Genomic DNA, 16,937 nt, shown 5'->3' on the forward strand with positions numbered 1-16,937 from the left:
GCACTAAGTCTGCTGGCAGATCGGGCAGCGGCGGTGATACCCCGGCAGCTTCGCGAAAAGCACCCCGCAAAAACCAAACGAGACTGCCACCTTTTTTGCTTCCATCCCTCTTTGACATTTGCAATCCAACTTTTTCACTTCCTCACTGCCCTCACCCACAACCCCGTCTACCGCCGCACACCATGCGCCAGACGCGAATCTTCGCAGGCTCCTCTCACCCGAGCCTGGTAGAGGGCATCTGCGATCGGTTGGGCCAGCGTCCCGGCAAGACGGAGCTGCGCAAGTTTAGCAACGGAGAGACCAGTGTGCAGATACGTCAGTACCCTCGGTCGCCATTCCTCCTGCTTGCTGCCGCCGGAGCTTGAGCTGATAGTCACAAGAGACGTCCGTTCGTGACCAGGATGTCTTCATCGTTCAGAGCGGGAGCAGCACGTAAGTCGGCTTCTTTCCTGCCAGCCCCAGCCATGCCGCTGACGGCGTGTAGCATCAACGACAATGTCATGGAGCTCCTCATCATGATTTCTGCCTGCAAAGGCGGTTCGTCCAAGTCCATTACTGGTAATTTGGAGCACGCGACACTTTGGTCGGCTCAAGGCAGCTGACCCTCCAACAGCTGTCATGCCCTACTTCCCATACTCGCGCCAGAGTAAAAAGAAGTCTCATCGCGGCGCCATCACCGCCCGCATGATTGCCAACCTCCTGCATGTTGCCGGTGTCACTCACGTCATCACCATCGACCTCCACGCCTCGCAGATGCAGGGTTTCTTCAAGTGCCCTGTGGACAACCTCGTCGCCGAGCCACTGCTTGCCCGCTGGATCCGTAACAATGTTCCCAGCTGGAGGGATTGCGTCATTGTATCGAAGAACGCCGGCGGCACAAAGCGTGTGACGAGCTTGGCGGATGCATTGAAGCTGAGCTTTGGCATTGTGACGACGGACAGGCGGCGCCCAGGCGTGTCCGAGGGAGGCTTGAGCATGTCGGGGAGCGCCATATTCGAGAGAATGGGTATGGACGGCACCTACGAGACCCACGGCCTCATTGAGGAGGACCTGGACGCCCAAAACAATGTTGGTCGGCAACCTGAAGCCAAGGCCGACGAGGAAGAGGACCTCAAGGAGCGTCCGAGGGCCATCTCAAACGCGCAGGCCAATCGTATTGCCAATGGCAATGCGGTCAATGCCGTACCTTCGAGCCCCTTGGTCAAGTCGTCGCGTGCAGAATCAATTGTGGAGGCCGACTTGCCGGGATCTCCTAGGGCTCACATGCTGAGGACTGTCACGGCTCCGCCAGTCATGGAGGATACCAATGACGAGTACGTTGACGAGGTAATTCAAGTCGCACCTAGGTTCTTATAGCCCAAGACTGATAGACGCAGCGTGCCCGTGACGTCATCCATGGCCGTCTGGTTCACGGTCACATTGTGGACGAGGACTTTCCCTCGCCTGCTATGTCTGCCGTCTCCTTCAAAAACAGGACCCAAAGAGGCAGCTCCGACGATGACGAGCCTCCGGAGCACATGTTGGGCTCCATGATGTCGACAATGTCATGTGAGGAGCCTGAGCTGTCCCAGCCCATGGGAGGCTCCCATGATGCTGGCGACACTTCGGACGCCGAAGAAGAAGACCTCAAGAACCCGGAGCTCGAGACGACCGTCACTCTCGTCGGCAACGTTCGCGACCGTCCCGTCTGTATTGTCGACGACATGATTGACAAGTCTGGCTCCTGGATTGCAGCCGCCGAGACGGCCGTTAAGCGCGGCGGCGCAACCAAGGTCTACTGCATGGCAACCCACGGCCTCTTTGGCGGCGGCTGCCTCGAGGAAATGGAAGAGTGCGAGTGCATCGAGCGCATCGTCGTCACCAACTCTTTCCCCATTCCCGAAGAGAAGCGCGCCCGCTGCAGCAAGCTGACGATCCTGCCGGTCGAAAGCTTGCTCGCCGAGGCCATCCGCCGCAATCATCACGGCGAGAGCATGAGCCAGTTGTTTATGCACAACTGGTAGTCAATGACCCGAATGACATTTCTTTTTATCAGACAATCACTTTTTTGAAAGTGTTTTATCTACACCTCTTTCGGCGTTGCTGGTTCATCATCATGGGGACACAACAACCATCACCCCCGGAAACAAGAAGGTACCCATCTCCTTGACCGAAGGACTCACTCGGACACCGGAAAATACTAAGTCGGCCGCCGGATAGGAAGGCATTGGTATGGAATGCTGGCTGGCTTGTCATTAGCGTTGGCGCTGCGGGCGTTTTTGCGTTTTTACTGATGTTTTTCCCATCGTGGTTTCGATGCATTGCTTGCTTGCATGGAAGGCGAAACAGAGAAGCTGGTACGTATGAGTACCACAACAACATCAACATACCACACAAAGCAAAAAGCCAAAGGCTGTAAGTCGAACAATTTCTTGTCCATCTACACTTTTTCCTTTCTCACGCCCACCGTGACATTTGCACACACATCACCCAGCGATGCAGACCGTCCGGGTCTGCAGGGGCGGCACGATACCCTCGTGGAAGTGTCGTCCCTAACGGAGCGTTGGTAGAGCAATCAACCGCTTGTCAGCCGTCCCTCGGGGCGGTTGGCACGCGGCGGGAATAGAAGGCGTCGTGCTCGTGTCGTCCTCTTTTTTGTGGGGCGGCGGAGATGGGTACGGCGCAAGAGAACCTCTTGGACATGTATTGTCTATTTTGTGAAGTTTTTGTGCGCGTGTTGAGCTTTTTTGCTTGACTGGAAAAGAGATGGGACAGGGGGATAGGGAGGTCGAGTGGCAAGTAGGTGTAGGAAATATAAGTCAACCTGATTATGTTCGGACTCCGATGATATACAGATGGTTGCTTGGCACGTCTGATTTTGTGCGCTCCCTCTGCAACATCTCTCACTGGCAGAAGAAAAAAAATACTGTATCTCCCTTTTCTCCATGACGCAATTCCTCTCCTCGTCAGTCGCATCTCCATCTCCATCTCCATCTCCACCCCCTGTCTCTCTCTCTCTCTCTCTCAACCTTTCCTGTCCTCCTTCTTCCATTTACACCTCAGGCACCCACAATCAAATCCTACCAATGAGAGCGCGCTGATACATCATCGCCTCGCCTGTGGCCCCCACACGAACACGGACACCAATCGTCGGTCGCATTGATAAGGGAATTGATAAACCGATACGATGGGGCGCGATACGGCGATAAGGCGATACGGCTTATCGCTGTGGCTAAGCAAGCCAAGTTCGGGCTGGTGGGTGGGCGATAAGGAAGCTTTTTGGAGCTAGAGCTAGAGCTCCGGCTTCGCCATGTTGATGCCAAACAAGCAGGTGGTAAACATTCGAGAAGATTACGAAGGATGGCGGTTTTCATTGACACGATACAGTGCTTTTCATTCGAGTCTTGCTTGATTTGATCCCCGTGGCCCGTGTCCCGTTCCATTTCATAGATACATACATGCGTCCATCTGCGTCCGACTGTCCGCTGTCGCAGCTATCCCACCGCATCCATGCTTGCTCGATCGCGTGCTTGCCAAGGGGCCGATGGTATCAGACATTATCGGGAAAAGGTAGAAGAGGGGAAGGTGGTGTGATTGTGTTGTGGTGTTGTTTTGGTGCGGACGCTGGACAGAATTTTGCCTGGTTTCTGCGACTCCTGCAAAAGGTGTCTCGCCAAGTCGTGTTTTGGGACCAAGGTATGAAAGGCGCAAAACGAAAAACTAGAAGCCAAGCTCCCCGTGCGCGCCGGCACAGGCATGGATGTAGACCGATGACCGAAAAAGAGCTTTTGTGAAGTGTTCCGTGGAATATGGGATGCCGCTGTTCCTAAGGGGTTCGGCTCGTCGTGACAAAACGAGTCAATGTCCTCGTTCCATCCGGATGCATAGCCCAGTACCAATCGTGGAGAACGCTGGATGAAAGCAAAGGAAGAAAAGCGCAAGCAAGGACGCCCAAGTCGTCATGTGGTATCGCTCAGCAAAAAAAAGTAGGGTATGGTGGGCAATGTCGCTCAATTAGATTGCGATGCCGTGGACGCAGGCGTCGAGGCCGCGCTTTCGTCGACAATGTCCGAGAGACGCATCTTCTTCTGTCGCGGGCCTTCGCTCTTGTACTCGGCCAGCTCACTCTCGAGCTCTTCGACCCGGCGCTTGAGCTCGGCCTCGCGAATGTGCGCTTCTTCCAATTGGTTCTGCATCTGCTTCTCATTGTCCAGGGCCCGCGCTTCGTTGTCACGAGCAGCGCGCTCACTCTGCTCCAGCTCTGTGACTCGTCCTCGAAACAGGTCGTTGATGACCTCGAGTTCGCTCACTCGCGTGCGCAGTGTAGTGTGGTGGTCGTAGGACATGGGTGGCTCGACGCCGTGGGAGCCATTCATCGACGAGGCCGAGGGTGAGGTTTGGCGGGGTGGCATGAACGATGGCAGCGACGCGGATTGGAATTCGTGGCCATTGAGCGTGACGCCGTCGAAGACGTGCTGTGGCGCAATGTTGGAGGGGTGGTGGCCGAGGCCTGGAGTGCCGGTGCGCGACAAAGGAGAGGTGGAGCGCTCCGAGTGACCTGGAGCTCCCTTGGGCGCGTCGTGGTGGATGAGGGCTTTCGCTTGCTGCGCAAAGCCCGTCGCGACAGAAGCAGCGTTCATGCGGCCGCCATGATTGCCGTTATTCTCAGTCGCAGCCTGGGACTGTTAGACGCAGCCGGGCAAAGAGTCATTGGGAGAGCTTGCCTTCTTCTTGGTGCCTTGACCAGAAGTCTTGACGCGGTTCCTGCTCTTGATCACGTCCGTCTTGAGGCTTATCGGGCGCGGGCGGCCGTGCAGCTTGAGGAACAAGCCACAGGCGTTGCAGAGGACGGAACCGACCTCATCGCGTCGCCAGAGAGGAGTGGTGCTGGTGGAGCAGTTGCAGCACTTGGGAATCTGCTGGTTGTCAGGAGTCAGAGCGAGCGAGGCCGACATGGTGGTGTTGTTGGAGGAGGACTTGAGAGTAGAAAGTGGATGGACGGTGTTGTCGATAGGAGAGATAAGAGACTCGGGAAGGGGCCATGGGCGGTGCGGTCGTCAGGTCGGTAAGAGATTTCGCGCGGCCCGGCACTTGCACCACTCACGACCTCCACGGCCCCCACGTCACGTCTTCTGGGCACTCACACCACGACCACCAAAACAAAACTCACCGGATTCTGTCCGCCCGACGCTGCTGGCGCGCTCGTCGCGTAACTCATGCTGTGCGAAGTGACATTCGGAGGTCTGCGAGCGCGTCGCTTTATTAGCTGGGGCTTATCAAAAGATCGGCTCGCTTGATAGTGACTTGCCTGCTTTCTGCGTATGGCGACGACGTGGCCGTGGATGCAATCGAGGCCAGGGCCGACAGACTGGGAAGCTGTATGCCCGGGCTGTGGCTGCGGTGCCGCTGTGCAATGGGGGTCAAGCTGCCAGGCTGCGGCGACGCGGACGACGCGCGCGAGATGCTGAGGCCAATGGAGGGCAGCGAAGGTCTTTCATCGAGCGATGAGGGCGCGTTGAATGGCGGGAGCTCGTGGGGATGGCTGAAGTTGTCAATGGCCGCAGGCCGGTTGAGCAACGAGATGGCGAGTGTGGAAGCCGTGGTGTCGGTGGTGGGAGAAACGCGTCGCGCTTCTCAATTGGCACTAAGTGGTGTTGTTGGTTGTAGTATGGGTAGGTGAGAGCATGGGAAAGTATGAAAGCACACGACACGATAAAAGCCAAAAAGCACAGCGAATAAGGGGCCCCTGGGCTTGAGTGAAGCCAGGGATGCGATAAAAGAAGCACATCACATCGCGGCGCCAACATTCTAATTTTACTCGCTCGTAACTAGTTGCTGGTTGCACAATTTCACGATCGACAGGCACGCCAGCAAGTCCAAGACCAAGTGGACGCTGCGCCGGGACGATCTGCCGCTGGCTGGCTGGTAGCAAATCTAGCCCATGGCGTTTTTGCTTCTTCTCTGCTCTCACGTCTCCAGGGGCTCAGGTCCACCGTTTCATTAAACATGCAAGAAGTCGCGTGTCACGCGTTCCCCTAAGCATTGCAGCCACCGAGTGCCAGTGACGCCTCGCTCCGCCGCTGACACGCTCCCGCCCTGGGCTGCGCGGAAATTTGGCCATGCGGTGGAAATCAATCGTGTCTCAGCCTCGAGAAGGAGTTGAACGTGAACAACTTCTCCAAGATCCGCGGCCCGTCCACAGAGTGGCAGGGGTGCTGATAAGATATGCGATACACTGACCCCTGATCACTCGACGCTCCAAGCCAGCATCCCGATGATATCAGATAGGGATAGGGAGGGCAATGCTATCTGAGATTAGATAGCTTTGCGCAAGAGGACGCAAACATTTACACACGGTTGGAATTGATCAGTGGTCGACCATGTGCCAGCTGCCCGGTGTCCATTCTTTGCTCATTTCCTGGATTCGGCATGGAACCACGAGAAATGCTCCAAAATTTGTGAACTGTGCTGTTACAATGCAAGTCTGCCCTGAGAAACCTGGAGATCAACATCGACATTCAGTGACGTCTCACAGCCCTAGGGCCGCTGCAGTGGAGAACGAAAAAGGGGTCTGTCTCTGTGGCGCCAACATGTGGCGCAAACTCCCAACAGTCGGCCGTCTGATTGGCTGCACACCGCCACCGGGCCCGGTTGCCGTCCTTGAAACCGAGGCGGCGCATGTGCGGCGGCAACGTCTTCTCAGATGCATCCAGCCTTCGTCATAGCTCCGCCCGGTCTATGAGGCTCAGCATCCTCCCGCTCACCTACGCGTCGCGGAAACATGCCACGATCCCTCCTCTTGCTCACGTAACAAGCCATCAACCATGTCCAAGGGAAGGCCAAACATCTCTGGCTACGCCCGCATCGCCCAGGCCGAAGAAGAGGACGAAGAATTCCTCGACGACTCGGAAGATGACGACCCCTACCGTGGCCACTCGTCTCTCGGAGGTGCTCCTCGATACGCCCCCATCCAGCCGAAGCGCCATTCGCGCATGCCCTCGTCCACTCTAGACTCTCCCCGCCGCAGAGCTCCAGGCCTTCGCGCTCGCAGCAATTCGGGCGTCGACATCAAAGCCATCAACGCCCGCCTTGAACGATGGGCCGACGAGATTGCCTCCAAGTTCAAGATTCGCCGGGTGCGCGGCAAGACACCAGATGAGGAACAACTCGAGATCCACCACTCAGTTTTTCAGGCGCCAGATTGGATCCGTCCGGCCACGGCCGAGACGCTGATCAAGGACTATGACTCGCTGCAGACGGACCGCATGACGAAGCTGCAATTCGACGACTTTGTCGAAAGCGTTCGAACCGCCATCGAACTCGGCGTGCACCCAAAGCTCATCTCACAAGGCAGCTCAGGCAGCTATTTTGCTCGCAACACCGACGGCAAGGTGGTTGCCGTCTTCAAACCAAAAGACGAGGAGCCGTACGCTTCCCGAAACCCCAAGTGGACCAAGTGGATTCACCGAAACTTGTTTCCATTCTTTTTTGGTAGAGCCTGCTTGATTCCCAACCTCTCGTACGTTTCCGAAGCTGCAGCCTACGTGCTCGACACCCAGCTCCGCACCAATCTCGTCCCTTACACCGACATCGTTTCGCTATCCTCCAAATCCTTCTTCTACGACTTTTGGGACCGTCGCGCATTTTACAGGAAAAAGAAGCCGTTGCCAGAAAAGGTCGGCAGCTTTCAAATATTCCTCAAGGGCTTTAAGGATGCAAACATCTTTCTGAGGGAGCACCCGTGGCCAGATCAGCACAGCTCCGGCGCGCGCCCAGGCGCTGGAAGGCGAAAAAAGCGGCGATGGACAGAAGATTGCCGACCAAGCGGTCCCTCATATTCGGATGACGAAGACGACGAGCGGCCTCCGACGGCAGACGAGGCGGAAAGGCGGCGTGGTTTCTGGACTGAGCGGTTGCAGCAGTCGTTTAGAGAGCAGCTCGAGAGGCTGGTGATCCTGGACTACATTATGCGGAATACGGATAGAGGTCTGGATAACTGGATGATTCGAATAAACCGAAAGACGGAGGAAGCAAGCATAGTGGCGGAGCCACCCAAAACTAATGGCAGAACTAATGGTTCTCCGAGCGAGCCATACACACGACAAGAACCGATGGTAGCCACGAGCCGATCAAACACGCCAGCGAATGCACCCGAAGACGACGACGGGCCGACGGTATCCATTGGCGCTATTGACAACAGTTTGTCCTGGCCGTGGAAGCATCCTGATGCAGTGAGTACAGTGAAAATGAGTCCATGTCAAATCTAACGCGCGCAGTGGCGGAGCTATCCTTTTGGCTGGCTATTCCTCCCGGTATCTCTCATCGGCCAACCCTTTTCGGATGCAACACGACGACACTTTTTGCCGCTTTTGACATCAAAGGTCTGGTGGTCGGAAACGCAATTGGCCCTGCGCAAATGCTTTTCGCAAGACGCCGACTTTAAGGAGCGCATGTTTGCGCGGCAAATGGCCGTCATGAAGGGTCAAGCTTGGAACGTCGTCGAAACACTCAAGACGGCAGATCACGGGCCCCTTGAGTTGACGAGGCGGGCGCGCGTTTGCGTCTGGGACGATCTTGTGGACATTCCCGTCGCCGTACCGCTGCAGCGTCCGAGTCAGGAAATGCGGCGGCAGCAGGAAGACTTGCAAGCCGCCGACGAGCAGGAAGAAATGGACATTAGCAATGCTCTTGGTCGGTCGGCACCAACGCCGCAACACCACGACCTGCTTGGCCTGGACTCGTCGCCGCCGCACGGCAACCGCTTCAACATTTCGCGGGAGTCAAGTGCTCTCAACATGCACGAGGTCGAGCGCCCGTCGCCCTCCAAGTCGCGCATGAGCTATGACGGCCCGCGACGTGCAAGGCCCAGCCCCGATTCGCGGAGGCGCCGCTTCAGCTTCAGCGTCCGCGGGGTCGGCGGGCCCGTTGTGTATGGCGACGACGACATTGAGGGCGACCTTGGCTATGCGGCGGCCGAGGACATGGAGGGTAACCGCAAACGCGTCATTGTGGAGCGCCTCGAGACGGTCAAGAGCAAGAATCCGGTCTTCACGTGGTGCTAGTCCCTGCGCGTCGATGTGCAAGGCGGCTTTATGTTGGTGTAGTACCTAGGTAGTGTTGTGTTGGATGGATATGATGTCCTCGGGGCGCTGGCGGCTCTTTTGCCATGATGTGCAAGAGACCAAAATGGGCATGGACGGCGTTTTGATTGTTTGCTTTGGGATGAAAACAATGCTGCCGCATAGTGCGCGCTCCTATGTAGGCCATGGTTGTATCGAAATATGAATTTAAAAAGTGGAACTGTGCGAGCATCATTTACGCTACGTACCATTAAGAGTGGACTGCTACGACCTATTAAGCCGCCTTGGTGAGGTTCTTTTACGCGACAACTCAGGGGTTCGTCGAGGGACGTTTCTTTTAGGTGGTGAGATGATGTCAGAACCAAAGTGGCTAGCGCGACATGGATGCGCGGCGACGACACTCGCTGCTGCACTTTGCCGGAGGGTGACTCGATGCATCCAACCGCCGCACAAGACACCAAGTCCATCACCAACGAGGCCTTTGAACTTCAGCGACACGAAGCTTGTGTAAGTGCAGTTTTCCATTTTCGCAGAGGAGAGATCATGGGCTGGTGAGCGCATCCAACTTCACTTTGCGACGCGCGACAGTCCTTGCCACATGCATGTATCCTGCCACACCATGTCATTGCTTGCTCGCGTCGCTTTCATTCTGTGTTATTTACCTCACTACGCCCTCGAGTCCATGAGCTGCGGTGTCTCTGTTCTTGCCGTCTCGAGGCACCAGTGAGCAACTGGCCGACTGACTGACGCTGGCCTTCACTTTTTCTTGGTGCTCTGGTGTGCTAAGCACCAGGCTTTTCATATTATATCCCTCTTCGCTTCACTATCACCACCACCAAATATTTCCCCTTTCTTCTCTCCACTTTCGTCTTTTCCTGCATTCGATCTGAGGCACCAGCCTTTGCGCTTCAATCTCTGCTTCGGCTTCCTGTCATTGCGTTGCGTAAGGCTTGACTTGCGCGGCGCCGCGCATTCACCTTTTCCATCACCTTACCTTCCCTCCACACTTCTGCTTTGCGCTCACCATCACCCACCACTTCTCAACTTCAACCTCCACCTCAACTTCCTTCATCACTGCTGAGCTTCGCTGCTTGAGCTCCTTCTGCTTGGTGCCGTCCATCATCCACCTCTTCTATTCCTCACTTCTCTCGACACTTCTCCCTTGCTCTGATCACCACCCACCCATCAACTCCATCCTCAGCCTCAACTTCAACTCCCATTACCAAGCACCCTGCGTCACCGCTTGAGCGTCTTCTGCGCGGCGCTTCCCATCATCTACCTCCTCTATTTCTTTCTTCTCTCGACCCTTCTTCTTTACTCTCGTCACCACCCACCCACCACTTTTCAACTTCAACCTCAGCTTCCATCTTCACCTGCTTGCGCCGCTACTGGAGTCTCTTCTACTTGGCACTATATCTCATCCATTCTATCATCTCTCTCCCTTCTCTTCGCATCATCGACCTCTACCTTCACCTCTTCAAGCGCTTCCCTCTCTCTTCACTCGAAGATGGATGAGCAGCTTGATGCCGCGACTTCGGACGTTGGCGCTGAGTCACCCGCGCCGACCAGCCCGTCTGCCAGTCATCGCGGCTCTTCACTCCACTCGCAGTCTTCATCTCCTTCTGCGTTGTCGGAGTCTGAGCTCGGACTTGACCAGTCAGATCATGATATGCTAACGCCTGGTGAAGTCCAGTCGCCTGCACCCTCCAACAGCGCGACGTCGGAAACGTTGGAGGAGCCCGCCGTTGAGCCCACCGTCGAGGGAGACCCGCCTACGACCACTTGCTCTGAAGACCAGCTTGAGGAAGAGCACATTGATCCCACCGTCGAGAAAGACTCGTACACACCCACTCGCTCTGACAGCCCGCTTGAGGAGCACCAAGATCCAGATGCCATGTCGACAATCGATCCGCGCATGCTTCTCAACCCCAAGGGCAAGGGCACCACCAAGCGCCAGCGCACCGACTCTCCGTCAGCGGAATCCAAGCGCCCGCGCGTTGAGCAGACGAAGTACGACCCGCGAGCGCTGCTTAATCCCAAGGCCGCCGCCGCTGCAAAACAAGAGGAGAAGTCCCAGTCGCAATCGACAAACCATGAAGAGGATGCTGGCCCCGGTATGGGTTCCATGATTGAGCGCATGCATGGAATCCAGCGCCGCGAGGACCAGCCCGTCAAGACGAAGCACGCTGCCCAGCCTGGCCAGGAAGAAGAAGTAGAGACCAAGAAGAGCAAGTTCAACGGCGCAAGTGGTGGCAGCGTCCTCAGCGAGTACGTTGCCGAAAAGAAGAAAGAGGGCGCCATGGAAGCGGGCCCGTCTGCCATTGTTGACCTTACTGGTGCGTCGTCTTTCATTGTTTTTGTTATATCCCTCGTGCTTACTTTCACAGACGACAAGGAAGACGATGACGATCTTGTCATTACAGGGGCCGCTCAAGCCTCTCCCGAAGAGGCCCGAAAGTTCGGATTCAACAACAACTTCGAAGCCAATAGGGTGGTCTGCCTTGGAAAACTGGAGGAAGCTTATGCCAATTACACGATTGTCCCTAGTCCTGCTGCCGGCTTCTCTGGATCTTCTTCGGTATGGCCAGCAATTAAGGTCACTTTTCGTCGCCGTCCAGGCCAGCACAACTTTTTCATCTCGCTGGTTGACGTAAGAGGCATAGACTTCGGCCAGCTGGACATTCGGACTGCCATGGCTTTGGTCCCCCTCATCGATGCACGGAATCTGAATGTCAAGATTGCCTGCCGTATCGATCCGCGAAGGAAGAGGGATGGCGAGGTCGCCGGTGGCCATGCTTCGAATCGCCTTGCCTTGAACATCAACATTTTTGCCCCGCGCAAGCATGCAAAAGACATTGGCAGGAATCTGAGTCAATCTCAGACTTGGCTGCGCCCTCCAACAGCTCCGATTGGAAGCTATCCATTTGAAAATCCCCAATCAATCCAGGCCGCGGCACCGAAGAACCAGGCGCAGAGGTCTTCGACTACCTACACGATGACCCGGACTCAGGAGGAGATTCGCTCAGACGTCATCAGCATGTTTGATTCGTTGGCCAAATCAGACGACATTCCTGAAATGGAACCAGACGAACAGATCACTACGCCACTACTTCCTCACCAGAAGCAAGCACTCCATTTCATGACGTCAAGAGAGAGAGCAGAGAATGACAATGGCCTGTGGAAGCTTTCGGCTGGTTCCAAATGGTACAACATCATTACTGGAATCGACTACAAGCGCAAGCCTGAGCCCGTCCGTGGCGGTATCCTTGCGGATATGATGGGACTCGGCAAAACCCTTGAGATTCTCTCATTGATTGCTGCGACCAAGCAAGAGGCCCGCGCCTTCGCCTCCATGGCGCCACCTCAGGTTGGCCTCGATGTCAATGGCGGTGCCTCTGATCACTCCCGCCCATCGGTTCTTCTGCGATGCAATTCGCGTGCGACGCTGCTCGTTTGCCCGCTCAGCACGATTGCCAACTGGCAGGAGCAAATCGCTGCGCATACTAAAGGCCTCAGCTACTGCATTTACCATGGACCCAACCGCGAAACAGTGGCCAAGGAGCTCGCTAAACATGATATTGTCATTACGACATATCAGGTCGTGTCCAGCGAGTACAACCAGTCCAAGCCACTGTCTCAAATCAACTGGTTCCGCATCACTCTTGACGAAGCGCATATGATTCGTAGTCAGTCCACCAAGCAAAGCTTAGCCTGCTGTGCCTTGCAAGGACTCAACCGCTGGCCGTTAACGGCCACCCCGATTCAGAACCGTCTCGGTTTGTGCTCCTGTCCTTCCTTTTAACTGCCTTTGCTAATTTCATTCAGAGGATCTTGGCGCCCTCATCAAATTTCTGCGGGTCAAGCCGTTTGATGAGAAAAATGGCTACACCCAGTACATCGTCACTCCATTCAAGAATGCGGATCCGGAAATCCTCCCAAAGCTTCGTATTCTGGTCGACTCAATTACTCTGCGCCGTCAGAAGGACAAGATCAACCTCCCTCCTCGTCATGACCTGGTCGTGCGGTTGGACTTTTCTATCGACGAACGTCAGCTCTTCGACCTCTTTGCAAATGACACCTTCCGCAGAATGCAAGCTATGACTGCTGGCCGTGACTCTCTTGCAAAGAACGACATGGGCCACGTCCTCAAAGCCATCAGCCGCCTTCGCCTAATTTGCGCCCACGGCGCGGAGCTTCTGAGTGACGAGGACATGAAGATCGCAGAAGGCATGACCATCAAAGGAGCCATCGAGATTGACGAAGATGACGACGAGGATGAACAGAACAAAAAACAGGCGCTGACGGAGAGACAAGCTTACAGCATGCTCAACCTCATGAGGGAGAGTGAAATTGATATCTGTGGCCTTTGCGACAAGCAGCTGAGGAGCCAGACGAGCGCAGAGAATTCTGACGACGAAATGAGCAACTCTAAACGAGACCACGAGGATACCATTGGATACATGACGCCGTGTTTCCACCTTCTCTGCTCTTCTGCTGAGTGTCTTGGCACATACAAGGAACGCTTGAACGCCTCCACGGCTAAAGAGTCGACATCCTGGCGCGACTATGCAGACTGTCCATTGTGCAATACATGGATCCGCAAGTCGTTGTTCCGGCTGAAGCAAAGCGAACTCGACAGGGAAGAGGCAGCCAAGGCGCGTGTCACTGCCAACATGAACTCATCTACAGCGAAGAGGATCGCTCGCTACGGTGGTCCCCACACCAAGGTAAAAGCTCTGATCGAAGACCTTCAACGCAATCAGCAGTGGAGCCAGGCCCACCCCAACGAGCCACCTCTCAAAAGCGTCGTCTTCTCCGGCTGGACCAGCTACCTGGACCTGATTTCCATCGCGCTGTCCGACCAAGACATCCCGCACACGCGCCTCGACGGCACTATGTCACGGCAAAAGCGCGCCGACGCCCTCGCCGCCTTCAAGAACGACCCCCATATCGAAGTCTTCCTTATCTCCATCACAGCCGGCGGCCTCGGCCTCAACCTCACCACCGGCTCCAAGGCGTACGTCATGGAGCCGCAGTACAACCCCGCGGCCGAAGCGCAGGCCGTTGACCGTGTCCACCGTCTGGGCCAGACCCGCGAGGTGACGGTTACGCGGTTCATCATGAAAGACAGCTTTGAGGAGCGCATGCTGGAGCTCCAGCAGAAGAAGAAGGACCTTGCGGATTTGAGCATGAATCGCAATGTCAAGCTCGACAAGCATGAGGCGGCCAAGCGCAAGTTGGAGGACTTGAGGAGTTTGTTCCGCTAGATGTGGACTCGCAGAAAACGTGGGCGCAGAATGGGCGTGGCGTACTGAATGCGTGCGCATGCGCGAAGCTTCCCTTTGCTCGACACGGCTCGAAGCGCCGGAACCGGCAAGACTGGCGACTTCGACAGCAACATTGACCGCCTTTTCGAATTGACGTTGTGGCTCGCGTTCCGTTGTCAATGACGACGAAAGCGACAGGGGGCCTCCACGCATCCACGCCTCCATCTCGGCCGCGGCACTCGGCCAACTCGGTTTCCTCTTCCAGTCAATCAACGGCCCTCTAGCTTCCCGTTCTTAAACAAAAGTACCACTTGCTTTCCACACCCAGTCTACTCCCTCGACAGCACGCGTATTGGACTTTCATGCAGTACTGCCTGCATTTGGGATAGACAGCTCGGCTCGCCTTTTCTCCATCAACCTACCTGCGTGCGCGCTTGCATATGCGACACTGGGACGCTTGGCGGTCGTTGGATTACGCGCGGCGATGACTGGCTGGGATTCAGTTCATTTATTTTCCCCTTTCCTCTGACTTTTTGCGCCGGTGAGGGGGAATTTTGCGGAGACGCAGGGGTTGGCAGTATTGCATTTCGATTTCCCCCTTTCCTTTCCTTTACTTCTTCATTGCTTACCCACTTATTATCCCTTACCCCACTCATGGCCTTTTTCTTTTCATTAGTTATCTCATCACTTCTTCTTTGGCTTTTGAAGTTTTGGTCTTGATCTTCTTTTTGCGTTTGCCTTTAGGCGTTGGCTCCAGACAACAGCGTTGGGGAAACGGGTGCTGAGGATACGGCAGCATTGCACATACACAGACTCTTGGGCTTGCACTCTTCTTGCGGTGCTTGGTGGAACAAAAACGGGGTGATATGGGAAATGGACGTCTTTGGGATAAGGGGCTTTGAGGAATACGGTGGATATTGGATATTGGACGTTGGGCGGCCGAGTGAGATGCAGAAGGGGAGAACGGCGGATTGGTTGCGTCGAAGCGGTTAGGTAGGGCGGTAGAATCAAAATATCTGGTTATTGAATCTTTGCTTCATTGTGTTGGATTCTTTGCTCTGACTTGCGGACTGCTGAACTTGCATGTAGTTGGTTTGTTGGTTTGACGAGAAGTAAGGGGCGCGGGTGTGCATGCGCGTAGTGAAGAGACAGTAAGAGGAAAGAATGGACGACTTGAGAGGTCCTGCATTTTGGGCACATGGTCTGCTGGATTTAGTCATCTTGTTGCAAGGTAGTGGAAAGCATGTAGGTAGTATAGACTCTAGAGGGCGTCATAAGAATGAAAGGGAAGACGGCGGAGCAAATAATTGCACAGTTTTCGTCTAGCTGAATGCTGCGTGTGCGCGAACAGACGCGGAGAAGCGTGGGAGTCGCTTGGAGTTACTCGTTTTTGCTTGCTTCTTCCTTTTCTATCAACTCCGCTCATTCTCTGACACGTCATCTTGCCGCGCAAAATCTATCTAGAGCGCCGAGCTGTTTACAGGGCGCAGAATTCCTCCGCTCGGCCTGTCCGTGTTGTCTACTGAGTGCTAAAGTAAATATTACCTACCACGGTGTCCGCCACGAAGCCTTCCCCTTGCCTAGATTCCCGAGGATTCATGTACTGATTGCCTATGACTACCTCTTTTTTCTCTCCCATTAGCCGAGACTCCAACGAATCGGAACCGCTTTCACTGAATATCGAGGTGATATTGGTTTTGGTCTTCCTCCGTTGCGCCTCCAATCTGTTGATGAACTGCTCAGGTAGGAAGGGGATGGATTTTTTCCAAATTTTGAGATCAATAGGGGCAAGGAGTAGGTCATCGATAGACCAAGATCGGTGATGATTGTTATAGTCGGCACAGTATTGTTGGAATGGCGGAGGCACTGTTGCATTTGGAACTCGACAGGCTCCAGATGCGAAGTCCCACATGGGTTTGGCCCAAGTTGCCAAGAACTTGGATGTATCCAAGGCCATCTCGTAGTGTGCTTCAGCCAGGGTCATGGATTTGTGCCACTCGGAGTTCGAGCTTGGTTTCTCATAATCTCCCCTCAAAAGGAACTCTCGGACAGTCTGGTGCAGGAGGTAGATCTTTCCACCGGTAACAGAGATCAAGAGTCCTCCAAGTCTTTTCAAACGTAGAGCGAATTGCGCATCATCTTCAAAGTCGGCGTCATCCCAGGATTTCGCTCCTTTTGATATTTCCATGGCGACATTCATGTCCGAAATTGTGAGTGGTTTCTGCGCCGCAAGAATGATGCGGAGGGCTTTCCGAAGGTCATCTTTGTCATCCTCGGGTGTCCTGGAGAGAAGCTTTTCATAAGCCTGATTGACTGATGTTGGTAGTGTTTTGAGTTTCTCTTGAATGCCTTTTTTTGTCCTCTTGAATCTTGTGTATTCTCTATGCTCAACTGCGTCCCGTCCTGTGTTGTATAAAGACGTGGTTTCGTGGCTGAGATCATCAAAAACGAGATATACCCAAAGGTACGTGTGGTGCGGCATCTCCAAGAGCCTCTTTTCCAGTTCGGCGGTAAGCTCGTCACTCAACTCCAGTTCTCGCTTGAGGCTCTACGGCAATTTATCAGCATCAAGATGCGCCCCAGGATAGAGGCCCTAGATCGGGGTAGACTT

At 55.0% G+C, this 16,937-nt stretch overlaps 4 protein-coding genes across 4 annotated transcripts; 3 read left to right on the forward strand and 1 right to left on the reverse strand.

Moving 5' to 3' along the window:
* Positions 1–182: 182 nt before the first annotated feature.
* BKA78DRAFT_254843 (phosphoribosyltransferase-like protein) lies at positions 183–2,003 on the forward strand (the record flags this gene model as incomplete). The annotated part of the gene is made up of 5 exons (XM_066884937.1): positions 183–315; positions 381–432; positions 485–558; positions 614–1,326; positions 1,377–2,003. 5 exons carry the CDS (start codon positions 183–185, stop codon positions 2,001–2,003), a joined length of 1,599 nt encoding a protein of 532 aa, XP_066741736.1.
* A 1,878-nt stretch (positions 2,004–3,881) lies between these two features.
* On the reverse strand, positions 3,882–5,166 carry BKA78DRAFT_172861 (GATA transcription factor). Its single transcript, XM_066883278.1, has 2 exons — positions 4,704–5,166; positions 3,882–4,655 (listed from the first exon to the last, which is right to left on the reverse strand). The coding sequence occupies exons 1-2, from the start codon at positions 4,932–4,934 to the stop codon at positions 3,990–3,992; spliced, it is 897 nt and encodes a 298-aa protein (XP_066741737.1). The 5' UTR covers positions 4,935–5,166; the 3' UTR covers positions 3,882–3,989.
* A 1,637-nt stretch (positions 5,167–6,803) lies between these two features.
* On the forward strand, positions 6,804–9,041 carry BKA78DRAFT_254335 (phosphatidylinositol 3 and 4-kinase-domain-containing protein; the record flags this gene model as incomplete). The annotated part of the gene is made up of 2 exons (XM_066884894.1): positions 6,804–8,219; positions 8,256–9,041. 2 exons carry the CDS (start codon positions 6,804–6,806, stop codon positions 9,039–9,041), a joined length of 2,202 nt encoding a protein of 733 aa, XP_066741738.1.
* Positions 9,042–10,566: 1,525 nt separating this feature from the next.
* On the forward strand, positions 10,567–14,326 carry BKA78DRAFT_354760 (SNF2 family N-terminal domain-containing protein; the record flags this gene model as incomplete). Its single annotated transcript, XM_066891791.1, has 3 exons — positions 10,567–11,395; positions 11,447–12,835; positions 12,885–14,326. The coding sequence occupies 3 exons, from the start codon at positions 10,567–10,569 to the stop codon at positions 14,324–14,326; spliced, it is 3,660 nt and encodes a 1,219-aa protein (XP_066741739.1).
* Between the last annotated feature and the right edge of the window lie 2,611 nt (positions 14,327–16,937).

Source organism: Phyllosticta capitalensis (genome assembly GCF_038381095.1).
Source record: "Phyllosticta capitalensis strain CBS 128856 chromosome Unknown BKA78scaffold_8, whole genome shotgun sequence".
Classification (NCBI taxonomy): Eukaryota; Fungi; Ascomycota; class Dothideomycetes; order Botryosphaeriales; family Phyllostictaceae; genus Phyllosticta; species Phyllosticta capitalensis.

Bases quoted from the DNA above. Each gene is read 5' to 3' on its own strand.
- BKA78DRAFT_172861 (XM_066883278.1), bottom strand. From the start codon at position 4,934: ATGTCGGCCTCGCTCGCTCTGACTCCTGACAACCAGCAGATTCCCAAG. The intron at 4,656-4,703 runs GCAAGCTCTCCC...TAACAGTCCCAG, and splicing joins GTCAAGGCACCAAGAAGAAG to GCTGCGACTGAGAATAACGG.